The sequence below is a fragment of the Grampus griseus genome (genome assembly GCF_964374135.1).
Source record: "Grampus griseus genome assembly, chromosome: 12".
NCBI classification, from domain to species: Eukaryota; Metazoa; Chordata; class Mammalia; order Artiodactyla; family Delphinidae; genus Grampus; species Grampus griseus.
Window position 1 is genome coordinate 19,229,593 of NC_139006.1, and position 16,797 is coordinate 19,246,389.

At 55.4% G+C, this 16,797-nt stretch overlaps 1 protein-coding gene across 3 annotated transcripts in view; it reads left to right on the forward strand.

Moving 5' to 3' along the window:
* Positions 1-16,797, forward strand: part of MYO18B (myosin XVIIIB) — a 234,040-nt gene that overhangs the window by 16,233 nt on the left and 201,010 nt on the right. For all 3 annotated transcript variants that reach the window (XM_082667625.1, XM_082667623.1, XM_082667624.1), the window contains 7 exons: positions 4,353-5,615; positions 6,122-6,188; positions 7,053-7,165; positions 8,455-8,631; positions 13,145-13,343; positions 15,326-15,468; positions 16,289-16,389. In XM_082667625.1, the coding sequence (XP_082523751.1) occupies positions 4,353-5,615; positions 6,122-6,188; positions 7,053-7,165; positions 8,455-8,631; positions 13,145-13,343; positions 15,326-15,468; positions 16,289-16,389 (2,063 nt within the window). The remainder of the gene's footprint in view (positions 1-4,352; positions 5,616-6,121; positions 6,189-7,052; positions 7,166-8,454; positions 8,632-13,144; positions 13,344-15,325; positions 15,469-16,288; positions 16,390-16,797) is intronic.

Genomic DNA, 16,797 nt, shown 5'->3' on the forward strand with positions numbered 1-16,797 from the left:
AGTTTGCTTTCATTTAAGCAGAAAAGATGTTCAGGTGGTATTCTCTGATTATTGCTGTATTGGTTGTTAAAATTCTGAAAGCCTTCCACAGCAGGTGGTAAATGGCCATGGCCCCAAGTACTCCAAGTGCCCCCCAGCTGCCATGCTCACCTGGGCCCCTTTCCTGAGTCCCTCAGAGTGGCCACAGCCAATGATTAAAGGCTCACTGCTTGGCCCAGAAGGGACCTCAGGGCCCTGCTCCAGCTGGCGTCCCTTCTGACTGGTCGGTGTCCACTTACATGCTCTGAACAGCACTGCTGGCTGGAAGCAGTAGGTGGACAAGGTGCAGTCCCTGTGCTTTAAGGACCTGCAGATTGATCCCTGATGGTGGCCAGTGCTGCCTCCCTCCTGTCCCCCAGCTCTTCAGCCCGGGAACCCTGGCAGGGTGATGAGGCTGGACACCAGGGAGGCAGGATGATGAGGCTGGACACCAGGGAGGCAGGCTTGGGGTGCTTGCACCTTGGGCATATCACAGTTTTAGCAGAAAGGGTATCTCCTTGCATCTCTGCTACGCCCTCTTGAGGGTGGGTGGATGTTGCAGTGATTGGACTGAGAAATCTGGTGGCCTCAGGGCCTGGAGTTGGCTGGAGCCCAGTGGCCACCCTGGCTTTGCCTCCCATGCCCCTTCAGCTGTTGTTTGCCTGGCTGGTCCCCCACGTGCCTGCACCTGTCCAGTCACAGTGACTCTGATGCATCAGCGAAGTCCTCTAGCAACTGAACGGCAGCAGCTGCTGAAACCCTGCTGCTGAGCCTTCGTGGGGGTGGTGACAGGGAGGGCAGGCTCTGTCCCCAGCCCTGGCTGACGCAGCTTAAGTGGGGGCCAAAGTCCACCCCCACAGACTGCTGTTAGGTCGTGATGCAGTGTTACCGTGTGCCGTTTATCACTCGACAAGATTCACTGTCTGCTCAGGGGCTCATTTGATACCCTGTACAGCAAGGGGGTGGATGGGATTATACCCACTTAGCAGAGGTGGAGGCTGAGATTCAGAGAGGTCAAGGCACTTGCTCAAGGTCATGAGGCCAGATAGAGGCAGACCAGGGCCGGAGGCTGTGTGTCCTCTGCTCTGGCAAGCTGCCTGGGAAAGGGCCAGTCTGGGGAGTGAGGTGCTGGTGTGGCAGCCACAGAGGCCTGGGGAGGAAAGGGTCCGAGGAGCCTGCAGGCTGCACTGGCTTGCTGCGCACAAGTTGAGAAGCAGAGCTAAGCGGAGGACAGGGATGAGCTGTCCCTGCAGGGCATGGATGGAGACTCTGAGTATGATGGACAGGCCTCAGACAACAACAGGTGTCTGGACCATGGGCCAAGATGTTCCCAGGGCTGGAGCAGGGCAGCCTCAGGACATGCTCCTGCGAGGCAGCAAGCCCTTGCTGGGTCCTGGCAGTTTAATTTTCTTGCCCCGATCACTAAATAACTTTGGCCTCTCTTTCCTCACCCCAACACAGCCATTTCATTGGAGCCTCATATAATCCTTGCAGGGAGCCATTAGAATCCATCACCATTTTGCAGGAGTGGAAAACGAGGCTCTGGGAGTGACTTGGTTTTCCTAAGGCCACCCAGCCAGTGAGGGATGGGGAGAGACTGGAATAACATAGGGACAGAAAGAGATCCATATCGGATGTCAGGAGAACTGGGTTCTAGCTCTGGCCCCACCACTGTGTGTGTTCCAGGCCAAATCCCATCCCCTCTCTTGGCCTTAGTTTGTGCATCTGTAAAATGGCTGGGCTGTGAGTTTCCTCTCAGCCCCAGTGATTCTAGATGCTCTTCTTCCCCCTTGTACTGAGAAGGCTGCAGGTGGGATCTGAGGGTTTTGGTGACTGAGAAAATCTGAAGGAAGAGAGTACACATAGTAGAGGGGAGGGAGGTTGGGATGGGTTGTCTTGCTTGGCCCACCCCTGTGTTACTGTCTCCTCTACGGGGGTTTGGTTAAAAATAAGGCACTGACTCACTGTTCAAAATGGTGTGGACAGTGGTGAGATTTGCCAGCTGCAGCCAATTCCCTTTCGAAGGCAGTGTCCTGCCTGGTCCCAGGAGGTCAGACTGAGCTGCCGGGCTCTGGCGTTCTCAGCCCCAGTTGCATGTTGCAGTCACCTGGGGGGCCACCACCCAGACCAGCTGCATCAGACTCTCTGGGAGTGGAGCCGAAGCGATAGAATTTTTTAAAGCTCCCAGGAGATTCCAGCGAGTCCCAGGAAGACAAGCAACGCTGTCAGTACTCAACAGTTAAGGGCACTGGCTTCAGACTCAAGAGAGGCCTGTGTGACTTTCCATTCTGGGTTTGTCTCTTGGGCCCCCTACATCTCTGTGTTTGCTCCCTTATCTGTAGAATGGGGAGAAGTTCAGAACCTACTTCATTGGGTTTTTTATTAGGTTAAGAAGGATATTGCATTATGGCGATGGAGGGCCCATTGCAAGATCTATAAATGATAGCCATTATTATTATTATTATTATTGTCATTTTTACAAAGATGAAGATCGAGACTGTGCTCTGGAGGCATCCATCACCTAAAACAGGAGAGCAACACAAATCAGAGCTAGAACGGGAGGCAGCACGTGGTCATGGTGCAGATGGTGCACGACAGACAGGGCTCTGGGACTCTGTGGGTCTATGAGGCAGTTTCTGATTGAGGTCTTCAGGCACAGGTTTGTGGAGGAGGGGGCGTTTGAGCTGGGTATAGAAATACGAGTAGAATGTGGACGAGTGGAGAGGGCAAGGGCGTTCCGGGCAGCAAGCTCAACGTGAACAAAAGCGTGGAAGCTGGGAAGCGTCAGGTGTGGCAGGAGATGCCAGGCGTGGCTGAAGCATGGAGACGAGCAGGGACAGTGAGACCAGATGGAGGTGGGGGCTCCTCTTCAAGAACTTTGAATGGCAGGTGGCTGTGTTGAATGGCTTTCCTGGAGGCTCTGGGCAGCTTCCAGAATCTTTTGATGAGGTTTTAAATGACTGGCAGCAAATTGACAGGACATTAGCTCAGCGGCTGTGGCCGTGGCCCAGGTGAGAGAGAGTGGACCTGGGTTTGGGAAAGGAGACTCAGGTGTGAAGCTTTGTAGGTGGAATCAACGCAGTCCTGGGACTGTTCTGGATGCAAAAGGATGAGAACCCCAGATGCTCAGGCACAGGTGTGTGGGAGGCTGGTGTTAGCAGGGTCCAAAGTGGCAGAACCCAGACTAGGACAGATGGTGCAGCCAGGCATCAGGGTAGAACTCCCCCCGTGGTCTCCTTCTGCAGAGGCAGAGGCAAAGCTGGCTCTGTGAGCAGTTCAGGCCACAGCCAGGCTGGTTTAAGGATGGAGGGCAGGGCGGGGCCGACATCACAAGGCAGTAGAAAGACATGGGAGAGGAACAGGCAGTGGAGACCCCTGAGTGTCGGGTACCCAGATGTCTCGGCCAAGCAAAAGTGGAAGACCTCAGGGCAGATCCAGAGCCCTCACCTGGTGTGCAGGTGTGTTCTGGGGACCAGGATAGCGAAAGTAGCAGCAGATCACTTTGTTCAGTTCTCTGCAATTTCCACATCTCAGCCTACAAAAACGTCTGGATGGTCAGCTGGTATCTGCCTGCACTGAGGGAAAACCAAAGCTCAGAGAGGATAGGTGATGTCGTCCAAGGTCACCGAGCTGGAAAGCATCAGAGCCAAGACTAGAACAGGTCCTCCGATGACAGGCTCCATGTCCTTTCCCCATCCCTTCCTGGCCCAGCGGGAAGAATCAGGCATAAATAATAGAACAGTGACAACAGCACCAGTGACAGCAGCAGCAATAGCTCCTGTTACTGAGGACGTACCAGGTGCTGGGCTCAGCTTCCATATGCTACTGGGAAGCCTCACGCCCACCTGGTGAGGTAGGACATTATGCTTCTCATTTTATTGGTAAGGAAACTGACTCAGAGAGGGGAAGTTTTTTTGTGTGGTTTGTTTTGTTTTGGCTGTGCTGCACGGCATGTGGGATCTTAGTTCCCCGACCAGGGATTGAACCTGTGTCCCCAGCAGTGGAAGTGCGGAGTCTTAACCACTGGACCACCAGGGAAGTCCCGAGGGGAAGTAATTTATCTAAGGCCACACAGCTAGTGAGTGGCAGAGTTCGGAAGTGAATTTGGGTCTGTTGGGCTCCAAAGTCCACTCTCCTTTCATAATGTCACTTGGCCTTGAGGTTCTGAGCCAAAGCCTAGGGTGTAGGGTGCTGGGGTTTGGCCCATTGCCCGTACATGCTTGAGGGTCTTTGGATGAATTAATGGCTGGCTGAACAAATGAGTGAATGAATGAGTGAATGACAAAGCTGTCTGGTCAGCAAGCAGCTAAGTATGGTTGTGGTGTCTCTTCTAGACCCCAGAGATTTCCACCAGCCAACCCAACAGTGGCACCAAATCTGGAAGCCAGCACATCTCCCAGGACAACCAGTCGAGCTCTCCTCAGAGCTCAGACATTCTGGGCAAGAAGAGTGAGGGGGCCGGCACCATGGACCCGGAGCTGATGACCAGTATCAATGGCGAGAAGCCCCAGGAGTCGGGCCCCAGTGTGACACCAGCCAGAAAAAGCCTGCCCTTCAAGAGAGGGATAAGGGGGGGCGATGTGCTGCTGATGGTGGCCAAGCTGGACCCGGACTCAGCCAAGCCAGAGCAGAGGACCCAGCCCCGGGACGGCCCCGCTTGCAAGACCCCAGCCACAGACCCCGGAGGGGAAAAAGAGCAGGAGACCCCAGGGACTCCTTGTGGTCCCCAGGCCGGCACCCAGGATGCAGCTCTGAAGGCTGAGTTGACCCAGACTGGGGATCTTGGGAACCCAGGAACTGTGCTACTGACCAAAGGCGAGAAGGATCAAGGCACAATGGGGAAAGGGGGCGGGGCCCCCCAGACCAAAGGGACGAAAGGGGGTGAGCCCCAGGGCAGGGAGGGGCTGGGTGAGGGGGGGCAGCTGGGGGCAGCGGAGAAAGGGAGAGGGGACCCCCCCAAAAAGGGGGCAAAGTGGAATTTCTCTAAGGTTGCAGCAGGTGAAGGGAAGTGGGCTGGGGCCCAAGCCCAGGTGAGAAAGTGGGGAGGTTCCCTGGGCAGAAGGAGCAAGTGGGACGGTCCCCAGAGTAAGAAGGACAAAGAAGGTGTGCTCCTAAGTAAGGCGGACAAGACAGACGGACCTCAGACAGAGGTGGAGAAGCCGGGCACGGTGCAGGGGGATGTGGGGGAAGCTCCTGGAGTGATGGAGAAAGCAGGCGAGCCTCGGAGCATGGCTGGAAAGGCAGGTGAGCCCCAGGGGAAGATGAAACCGGTGGGACAACCTCAGAGCGAGTCTGGGGAGGCAGGTAAAGCCGGGAGTAAGACAGAGAAGGACTCTGAAGCCCCCAAGGAGGTGGATGCACGTGGAGAGACCCCAGTTACAGCTGGGAAGGAGGACCAGCCTGAGCGCAGAGGGCGGAAAGCAGAGGACGCCTGCGCTAGAGCCAGTGATGGGGCTGGGGCCCTGGAGGTGGAGCCGCAAGGACCCGGACAGCCTGCCCTGGAGAACCGTGTGGAAAGGCCTCAGAGTCAGGAGAGCCAAGAGGGGCCAGCCCTGCAGGAGGGGAGCAGAGGAGGCCAGAGCGGAGTCTCAGGCCAGGTGAGGGGGCTGCGGCCCCGGGGGCGGGGAGGGGCAGGCCAGAGGAGGAGGGGTGGGAAAGGCAGGGACAGGAGATGGACCGGGAGTGGAGGGCATGGCCAGCCTAGAGAAGGGAACAGGCACTCCCCCGACCACAAGCGGGGGTCTTGAGGACCCCGCAGCACCTGTCCCGGAGTGAGATTCTCCGCAGGATGAGGGAACGTCCCAACCACACCTCTCGAGCCTGAGCTTGAAGTTGTCACACAACAGTTCTTCGTGCTGGGTAAACAGCAGGTGGCTCGAAGTGCAGATTCCCGGTCCCCGCCTTGGAGCTTACCATTCAGAAAGCTGGGGCGGGGCTGTGGCTTCTGCATTGAAATGAGCACCCGCACCGGCACCGGGAGATTCTGATTTCGCTGGTCCCAGAGGCACTGTGAGAAGTGCCCACGTAAGGGGTCTGCCCCTCGCACGGGGGTTGGGGGAGGGCAGCGTCATCTTGGTCTAATCTATGCGATCTTTGCCCTCAGGCTCCTGAGGACCGATGGTATGAGGCGGAGAAAGTCTGGCTGGTTCAGAAGGATGGATTTACTCTTGGTAATTAGGGGTGTTAGCACATCTGGGGGCTAATCCTCTCCCTCTTACAGCCCCCCCTGCTGCCAGGTCCTGAACACAGTCTGCGGAGTGAGGGAGGGGAAGGTGGAAGGGGCAGCTGGGACTGGAATGGGGATATGTGGCTTTGGGGTGGGAATAGGCGGATGTCATTTCACCCTTGGCAACTGGTCTGTTTTCAAAGGCATTTGTTCCTTGGTGATTAATTAGTTTAACTAATTCATTAAAGCAGCAAGCATTGTTTGGTTCCTACAGTGTTGCTCAAGGAACTTGGAGTCTAGTGCAAGTGGCCAAATGGATTTCATCTCAGTGGATTTCATTTCATTTCATCTTTTTTTTTTTTTTTTTTCATTTCATCTTTTGCTGGTGATTTGGGGCTAGTGACGAAACGCTACGGAGAAGTTACTCTGAGTCCCATTCAGAACACGGCTGGGAAGAGTGATTAGTGATGTCTGTCATGGGCCCTGGAAAGAAAAAAGGCAGCCTGTATGCCATTAGCTGCTGTCCCAGGTCTATATATGCATTGGGTCAGTGCACCCAGCCATCTGGGTGCCTGGCATTGTGCCAGCTGATAAAAGCCCCAAATGAGTCAGACCCAGCCTCTCTCCTCCAAGAGTTTGGGGTCACGATTCAGAACCCTCCCTGTAAATAGGCTGCAAGGGGCGGTGATGCTAGCCCATTTCTGACATGTCTCAGACTCTCCAGCCCCTTGGCCTGGCTCACAACTCAGAATCTTTTCATATCCTCCCCACCTGCCCCCGTCTTCTACCCTCCCCTCCTTCCCTGCTCCTCTTTTTCTCTCCCCCGCCCCCGCCCTCTCCTTCTCTCTCCCACTGGGGTGTCTACCAGCAACGGTGCTGAAGCCAGACGAGGGAACAGCCGACCTGCCGGCAGGAAGGGTACGACTGTGCATTGACGCGGACAAAAGCATCACTGAGGTGGACGAGGATCACGTCCATCGGGTGAGCCCCCTGCCCCCTCCCGGCCTGCTCTGTACCCTCCTTCCCCACCCCGGGAGAGATTTCCTTGTGCTGGACTGCACATAATACTTCAGCTTGATGCCCTGGGGGGAGTTATAGGGAAGATCACCATTGAAGCCATTACTCTGCTGGAGGTATATTGCTAAGGGCTCATTACTCTGTCCCATGGTGTCCCCTTTATGAGGACACGTTAAGGGATGTGTTTGTCAGGTATTGGGACTGGGAGTTCTGCTTGATCTGAGAAAGTGATTGTTTTCCTTTTTATGGACATTGCAAATCATGCTACAAAGCATGCTTCCTTTTTCACCCTGGCTGCCAGGGAATTCACAGCCGGATGAGCAGTTTGCCATTAACCATAGCATAGGTGCCAGTGGCCTACCTTTTGGGCATCAACCTTTTGTTTTTTTGGTTGTTTTGCATAATTTTTGCACTACACCATGAATCTATCTGCGGATAAGTCGGAGTCTAGTGATAGAAGTAAAAGGTCCTATCCTGATCCTTTTCCATCCCTCACAGCCTACTAATTGAGAAGGAGTTTCCTCCAGGAGTTCCATGTGGGCCTCGTTCATCTTCTTCCCTCTTTGCTCCTTCTCTGCCCACCCCAGGGCGTCTGCTCCCACCAGTGCTGGGAGTTTGCAGAAGGCCAGTGTCCTCAGAAGAAAAACTGACTCATGAAAGAGCTGAGGGTTGACCCAAACGCCAGAGCATTAGGCCCAAAAAACTCCCTGAAGCTGGAAAGAATGGTAGGAAGGTTTTTAGAGTGGATGCCCTAAGGAGAGCTGCAGTCATCCCTTGCTTCTAGAAGGGTTTGGGCATATTTCCAAGTGATCAGTGTATGATGGGCTATCAGAAATGGGGCGGTTAGGGCATTGGCCTCCAGCCTCAGTGTCACAGAGCACATGCAGAGCTCCCTGACAAGACCCGGAAGAGGAGGAAACAGCAGAGGACACTTCCTCTAGAGCACCACCCGTCTTTCGTGTTTGAGAGACAGAAGGTGCTGGAGTCTTGCTGTGTCGTCCTGAGAGCATCCCCCCTCCCAGTGCCACGAGCACAGGGAGGAAGGACCGTGCGGGGAGGGGGGGGCTGCACAAAGAGCAAAGGAGAAGAGGTGCCCTTGTTTCATTTGTAGGGTTTCCTCACTCTCTCCAGAGTCCTTGTGTTCTGTTCTGGTCTTTGGCACAGAGCTCTCCAGGGACAGGGTCACCAGGGCTGTGTGTGTGTGTTTGGGGGGGTGCCCAGGAGGCCAGAGGACACTGTGTGATGGTTCACAGGCCAATCCGCCCGAGCTGGACCAGGCCGAGGACCTGGCCTCCCTGGTCAGTGTCAACGAGTCCAGTGTGCTGAACACGCTTCTGCACCGCCACCGGGCTCGGCTGCTGCACACCTGCGCTGGGCCCGACCTGATCGTCCTTCAGCCCCAGGGACCCACGGCGCCCTCTGCAGCCAAGGTGAGGGGGCCCCATGGGGCCAGGGCTGGGGACTGCGCAGGAGGGGTGGGGTGGAGGGGTCCCTCTGCATCTTGGGAGAGCAGGGCAGCATCCTGCAGACGTGGATTCTGGGCCGCCGTGGGCATTGGGTAGCCTTGGGGACCACATGAACCCCCTCTTTAGAGGGGAAGGATGAGTAACCGATAGGAACAGCAACAGGAGTGTGAAAGACAGTAATAACAAGAGAGAACGTATCGACTGTCAGCAGGCACTGCTGCAAGCACCTTCGTGTGCATCTCCGTCAATTCTCAGGCCCACCTGACAGGACAGGGACCACGACCAGCCCCGTTCCATGGACGAGAGGCTGGGCCAGCTGCCAGACGAGCTGGGGTGAAACCCACGCTGTCGGCCCCTCTGTGCTCTGAGCCCCATGCTGGACCCGCGGGAGTCCCAGACACCCATGTGAACGGGGAAACAAGCCTCGGTTCCGCCTTTATTTACTTTTCCCTGTGGAGTGTAAAATGGCCTGTTTTTTGTTAAGACGACAGTCAAAGCAAAGAAAACCTGTCAGCGCCACCTCGTGGAGAGGTCTGCAGCTACAGCCGAGTCATTTGCACCCCATCCCCTCCATTCACTCAGTGGCTCCTGATTGAGGTATCGATTGAGGGTCCCGTATGCCAGGCTTGGAGGGAGGAACAGGGAAGAAGGTGGGCAGATAAATCTGCCTTCGTGGAGCTTTCATCCCCTTGGGGGAAGACGGGCCCCACGTGACAAAGAGAAACGTGTGGAGGAGACAGCAAGGTGGAGGTCAGGAAGAGCGGGGACGGGTTGCGCCAGGCCTCACGCGCGGTCATAGTGACTCCGCTTCTACTCTGAGCATGACGGAGATTTTCAGCAGAGCAGTGATGTGGTCTGACGCTGTAAAAGGACCCTCCTGGCTGTTCAGTGGAGGTTAGATAGAGGCGGACAAAAGTGGAGGCAGGGAGACCCCCTGGAGGTCAAAAGTCTTATCTGTGCTCCATTCTGAGGGTTTGTTGGTGGGAAGGTTCAACACGCCGCAGGTACCTTGGGGAGATCAAGACACCTCTCTGGCCTGGGTGCTCTCATCTGTCAATGGAGGATGAAAAGCTGCACCTTACCGTTTGGCGTCCTGTGGGACAAAGCCATTCCTAGCCCCCGAATGATGCTAAGTCCATTAAAGAGGGGACAGTGGCCCTGCACCCCCTCCCCGGGGCTTCTCTTCTCCTGGACGCCCCCCCCACCCACCCTTAGGTCGCCCTCCAGGCCCCTCCCCAGCCTGGCTGTTCTGGCCAGGGGCTTGGAAGGGCGACGCTGCACTCTCCCCTCCCTTGCCAGGCAGGCTGTGCTTCTGTTACTGCAGCCCAAGAGCCTGCTCTGGTTCCTTAGGGGCCCCTGGGAGGGGTGTCTGTCACAGGTCTGTCCACAAGCCCACTTCTCACGACCGTGACCGTCCTGATTGCGGCGTCTGCTACACGGCCTGGGTCAGAGAGCCTAAAAGTGCGGGGATTGGGACCCACCCTGGTAGGAGGAACTTGAGTCCCGTGATCCCCCTGAGCCCCTGTAACCCTGCGGTGGGCGTGGGTCCCCCCCCCCAAGTCACGCTGCCTCCCACAGCCACAGCTGCCTTCTGTCTTTGGCTGAGTCTCCTCTAGTTCCTCAGATGGCCACCAGGTGGGAGCAGAGACCTGCGGTGAGGCTGGGACTGAGGCCACCTTGAAGATGGGCTAGGAGCGGTCCAGGCAGGGCTGGGGGCCTCTCAGTGGGGGTCTGGGCCGGCCGGGTGGCTGGGAGCTGGGTGCGCGCCTGGGGCTGGCCTCTTTTGGGGTGAGTGTGCTGTGACTGCGTGGGGTGTAGATGGGCACACCTGTATGCAGAGGCCTCTGCAGCTGTTTGTTGGGTGTGTGTGCCCTTGAGTGTGCCCGTGTGCAAGCATGCAGGGGTAGCTGTGTGTGACTGCGGGGCCTGGGTCTGCAGAATCCTCCCTGTTCCCCTGTAGGCCTGAGAAGGCTGACGATTGGGATAGCCTGGCCCTTGAACTTTACGTTTCCAAAGCGGGAGGTGGCTCCGAGGCTCAGACCTCAGGCCCCTCTGCCTGCTGTGTTCCCTCAGGCTGTGTCCCGCCAGTGTGGAGGCTTTGGGGTCCTGCTGAGCCTTTTGATTTGTGTCAGGATGGGTGTTCATTGCTTTTCCTGGGGGTCTCAGGGTAGGAAAGGCCAACAGTGCACTGGGGGTGCTCCTTAGCCCAGGCTGGGGTTCGGGGAGGGGAGGGCTGCCACACCGGAGTTTGTGCCCCTGGTCCTGCCAAGCCACTGGGAGGGCGGACGTTAGCCCACTTGTCACCCACTTAGCATCCTGGGCTTCCAAGGTCCTCCTCCAGCCAGGCCCGTTTCCCTGCTCCCTTTGGTGCCTTTCCACTGCCCTCACTACCTCCACCGCCCTCTTCCGTTCTCCCTGAAAACCACGCTAAGCAGACAGTTGTCAAGGTCACAGTGACCTCCATGCTGCCAAGCCCAGTGGACAATTCTCTGGTCTCCTCTGACTTGACCCTCAGCAGCACTTCAGGGGCTGGTCTTGCCCTCCTCCTGCCATCACTCCCTTCCTTAGCTCCGGGATTCCGCTCTCCTGGTTTTCCTTCTGTCCTGCTGGCCCTCCCTCTCAGCCTCCTTTGCTGGTCCCTGATCGCTCCAAGTCAGGGTGCCCCGTCCCTACACCTCTTCTCCCTCCCTCTTTAAACGCCCACTTCCTTGGTGATCTCATCCAAGCTCATGGCTTTAAAATGACTCCCGTTCAGTATAATTTAATTAGTTGGTTTTTTATCATCTGTCTTCTCCCAAATGAAAGCAAGCTCTACAGGCAGGGCTTTTTTGTCTTAAGTCAGGTTTATTAAGGTATAATTTACATACAGTTAATGTCGCTTTTTTTTTTTTTTTTTTTTGCGGGCCTCTCACCGCTGTGGCCTCTCCCATTGCGGAGCACAGGCTCCGGACTCGCGGGCTCAGCGGCCATGGCTCATGGGCCCAGCCGCTCCGCGGCATGTGGGATCCCCCCGGACCGGGGCATGAACCCGTGTCCCTTGCGTCGGCAGGTAGACTCTCAACCACTGCGCCACCAGGGAAGCCCAATGTCACTTTTTTTAGTGTTCACTTCTGTAAGTTTTTGACAGACACGTATAGTTGTGAAACTGTCTCCGCCATCAATTACAGGACAGTTCCCATCACCCTCAAAAGTTCTCCATACCCTTGTGGCCAACCCCTCCCCCATGTCCCGCCCTTGGCAGCCACTAATCTGTTCCTTTGTCCCTTTTCCCTAGTTTTGCCTTTTCTGAAAAGTCATATAAATGGAATTGTACAGCGTGTAACCTTTGGGATCGGCTTCTTCCACGTATCACAATGCACAGCGCATTGAGATTCACCCGTATTGTTGCAGCTGTGAGCCGTTAGCTCTTTTATTCTATTGTATTTTATCGCACAGCTTTGTTTATCTGTTCAGAGGGGGACCAGTTGTCCTGGTTTCCGTGGGAGGGAATGGTTTTTCTGGGACAAGGGACTTTCGGTGCTAAAACCGGGGTGGTTGGTTATCTTAGTTCTTTAGTTGAGGGACATTTGGGTTGTTTCTAGTTTGTTGATGATTTTGAATACATACTCAATGTAACCAGTGACAGAGAGGGTTTTTGGTGAACACAAATGTTCATTTCTCTTGGGTAAATAGCTAGGAGTGGGATTGCTCAGTTGTGTGACGAGTGCACGTATCACTGTAAAAGAGGCTGCCAAGCTCTTCTCCAGAGTGGCTGTGTTGTGTAGCATTGTGGGAGAATTCCACTTGCTCTGCATCTTAACCAGAACTTGGTAGGGTGTCAAAAGAATTAAAAACAGGTTTTTTAGCCATCTTAATAGGTGTATAATAATATCTCCTCACGGTTGGCAGAGACTTCCTTTATTCGCCTTGAGTAGTGTTGTGTCCCCAGTGCCTGGGATAGTGCCTGCTACGTAGTAGACACTCAATGAATATATTTTTTCCTGAGTGAATGAATGTGCGGATGGATGAATGAATGAAGTCAAAGGGGCTTCCGGCATCTAAGTCTGCTACAGCAAATACATAGCACACGTACTGCCAGTTCCCCCATGCCCTGTTCTGTTTCCGTGGCAGACGCCGCTCATCAGTTGAGCCATTTTATCCACCTGCTTCATTTCAGACAGGTACGATCCAGTCCTTTGTGCAGCAAGTGAGATGAGCCCCATGAGCGAATGCAGCTCTAGTTCAAGCCTCTCATTGGCGAAAGAAGAGGCCAGGCTCAGAGCAGGGTCCGAGGCTGCCCAAGAGCTCCCAGCGAGCCTGTGGCAGGACTAGATCTCCAGGCTGGGCTCTCCCCAGAGAAATGCACGACGTCTCTGACAAGGCTGGAGTAGGATGGGAGGCGTGGACGTGGATCTGGGCTTGAGGCCGGGTTGGAGCTCTGGAGTGCTCCCTGGGCCCCAGCTGGGTGGGAAAGCTGATGCCGGCGATCTTCCTGCAGGTGCCCAGGAGCTGCCAGGATGGCCTACCCACCCACGTTGTCTCCCTGGCCCAGCGGGCGTACTGGGCTCTGCTGAGCCAGCAGAGGGACCAGAGCATCGTGGCCCTGGGCCGCAGCGGTGCTGGCAAGACCACCTGCTGCGAGCAGGTCCTGGAGCACCTGGTGGGGATGGCAGGCAGTGTGGATGGCAGGGTCTCAGGTACAGTGGTCTCCAGGTGACGTGCAGCTGGGACGTGGCGGGGGCAGTGGCGTGGGGGAAGGGAAGGGAGAGTCGGAGGGGGTGCTGGGCAGCTCTTTCTTATATCCGCTCAGCTAGCGTTCCCTGAGCGCCTGTGTGCAGACCCTGTGCTGGCTTCTGGGCAGGGCCACCCCTAGTCTGTTGGGTACTTTTGTGTGAATTAGAAACAGCTACTCCTTGCCTAAGACACTCACTGCCATATGTGGAAAAGTCATCACGCATTGACATTGTTAGAACCAAACGCTTGACCGCCACGTTCTGAGCCATCATCCTAATAAGCATACAGGCCTATGGCCATCTGATAGAAATGCTGTGCCCTTAGGTGTGGCGTCCTTGTGCAGCGCACAGCCCACTGGACTGTGTGGAGGACCCGATAAGTAAAAAACAAAGGCAAGGAGGCGCTGACGGCCGGAAGGGAGACTCGGCTGCACATCTGTGCCAGACTCCAACGCTCTGCACCACTTGCTGGCCGAGCTGGGGAGGGGAGAGGCGGAGGGAGCGCAGAGGAGGGGCTGGGGGCCTTCCTCGAGGAAATGATGTTTGAGCTGGGCATTAAAGAAAGAGTGTCAACATTGTAAATCAACTATACTTCAGTAAAAAAGAGTGTCGATGATGATAGTTACAGTATTGATGGTGATCGTGGTAAATGCTTGTGCCAGGCTCTATTCCAAGCAGGTCAACTTACTTATTATTTAAAACACCCCTATAAGTTAGACATTATTATTATTTGAATTTTATAGATGAGGCTATTAAAACGCAGGGAGGTTAACCAGCTTGCCCAAGGCCACACAGCTCATACATCCTAGCACCGAGATTCAAACACAGACAGTTTGGCTCCAGAGCTGTTACCCCTGGGCCAGTGTTCTCAATGTATTGTTGCCCCTCTGAGGAGCCTTTTTAATTGTTCTTTCTCCTAATCGTCTCCCACCATGAAAATTTAATGCCATAGGTTCACACTGTTTATGCAGTGTGTGTGTATGTGTGTATATATATACAGACACAGACGTACATATATCTGTGCCCTATTCTATACATAAGAAAGGAAAACTGCCCCCATCCTCAGGAATCAGTTTCTGCCCTCTTGGGGGCAGTATTCCCCCTGCTGGGAATATATGGCCCAGGCAGTATTGCTTTTCTAATAATAACAAACATAATAATAACACCACCACATTTGGAGCATGTTCTGAGCACTTTACATTATTAAATCTTTTAGTCTTTGTTGCAACCACGTGAGGTAGGTAAGTACTATTATTACCCCCATCTTATAGATGGGGTTTCCGAGGCACAGGGAGGTTAATTAATTCACTACAAATCAGGTGACTAACAACGGGGAGAGGCCATATTCAAGCTTGTTTAACCATTGTACTATCCTGCTTCTCCACTGGGGTTATTCCAATGCTTTACTGATCACCTGTTCTGCACCTGGCCCAGGTTAGAGCCCTGTTAGGAACTGGGGATACAGCAGGGAGAGGCACCAGTCTTGGCCCTCCCAGAATGTAGTTCTGCTGAAAGTGTGTGTTGGGGGAGTGGAAGTCAGGCTAGGCTGTATCCAGGTGCCTAGCACATAGTGGGTGCTCGTGTGTGGGGACTGCAGGGCTTTTTGAGCCTGCTGTGATGGAGTGTTCCCTGAGAGCAGGTCCAGGAATGTTAATACCCTGCCCTCCTCCTAGAGTCCACCAGGCCCAGGAGGCCCTAGGGCAGCCCTTATCACTCAGATCGTACCAATCCTAGGTGTGTGTATCTCCCCTTCTGGGCTCACTCTTGCTCCCCCCGTGCCCCTACTTGCACACAGGGCCAGCCCAGCAGTGGAAGAGGTGTGGCTTAGAGCTGAGTTGGGGGAGTGGAGGGGGCCCCGCTGGGGCCTGGGGCCGGCTTGGGGTCCTGTGAGAGGGGAGGATGGCAGCACCCGGGCCACGGCTGATGCCCTGTCCGTGCCCCACCAGTGGAGAAGATTCGAGCCACCTTCACTGTCCTCCGGGCCTTTGGCTCTGTGTCCACCGGCCATAGCCGCTGTGCCACCCGGTTCTCCATGGTGATGTCACTGGACTTCAACGCCACAGGCCGAGTCACAGCCGCCCAGCTCCAGGTGAGGCTTCTGGGTGGGAGGGAGAGGGGGTTCTAAGGGGCTGCAGTAGCCTCAGCCCCACTCAGCAGGGCCCACGCCTCCAGCTGGAACCCTGGAATGTCTAAATGGTCATCGCTCCCCAGGCCAAAGCCAGCTCCTCCCCACTTCGCTCAGTGCCCAGGCATCTCCTCCCCGAGCATGCCGGCTCGTCTGTGCCTCAGAGTATCACAGGGGTGAAATATTCATGAGTAGATACATAATTCAGTCACTTATTAGCTGGGTCTTAAAAGCGTAAGCCGAAATTAAACAGACGCTTGCTGGCCTGCTGCGGCAGCCCGTGTGTGACAGGCACATGGCCTGTTCGTTCCTCTTTCTGAAATCACCCGGCCCCTCCCCTTCCCCCCCGCAAACATTCTGTTTGAACAGAAAATAGGATTAGGTTATTAGAAGGGTTGTTTGTATGTGGAGCTGGGAGAATATCCAGACTCGCTGGTGCCCGATAAATCCCTTTCTGTCCCGGCCCTGGAAGTCTACCGTGCATCACCGTGTGCGTCAAGTTATTAAGGACTTCGGTTGCACACGAGTGTGTTGGAGGGCGGCTGTGGGCTAATTGTTAGTACCCTTGGATTTCTTCATCGGAATGAGCCTGTTGCATGCGTTGATTCCCTGCCTGGACTCTGAATCAGTGAGACAAAGGCCTGGCATGTTTTGATTTGGAGGTGTCCAGCCAAGTTGGGGCCTTAGGTGCTGCCTTGAAGAGTGGGCCTGGGGGTTGGTGGGGGTGTGCAGGCAGCCTAGCGCGGCCTCGTGCTGACCGGGTGCCTGTCCTCTCCCCTGGCAGACGATGCTGTTGGAGAAGAGCCACGTGGCCCGGCAGCTGGAAGGGGAAGGCAATTTCGAGGTTTTCTCCCAGATGCTAGCCGGATTGGACCTGGATCTCAGGTGAGCGACTGGGCTGAGCAGGGACGGCCGAGGGCAGTGAGACAGAGGGCCCCCGCTCTCCAAGGCCCCAGCCCTACCTCTGCCTAGAGCTGAGAGGTAGTAGAGCCCAGTGGTTAGGAATCTGGCTTCTGATTCCAGCTGCCTGGTACTGCTCCTGGGCTGGGTGAACCTGGCCAGGTGTCACCTGCTCTGAACCTCCGTGGGAATAGTCCCTTGACTGACCTTACGGGATTAAGTGAGATAATTCACATATGGTTCTTTATACACGCTGGGGGGTGGTGGAGGCTGTCTGCTGTGACGGTGACATTTCGGTACAGGTTCTGACAGCAGCGTGGGAGGTGGGCAAGGAACAGCAGACCCCAAATCTTCCAGAAGCTCCTAAACTCTGTGAGAGCCTTGGGTGCACCT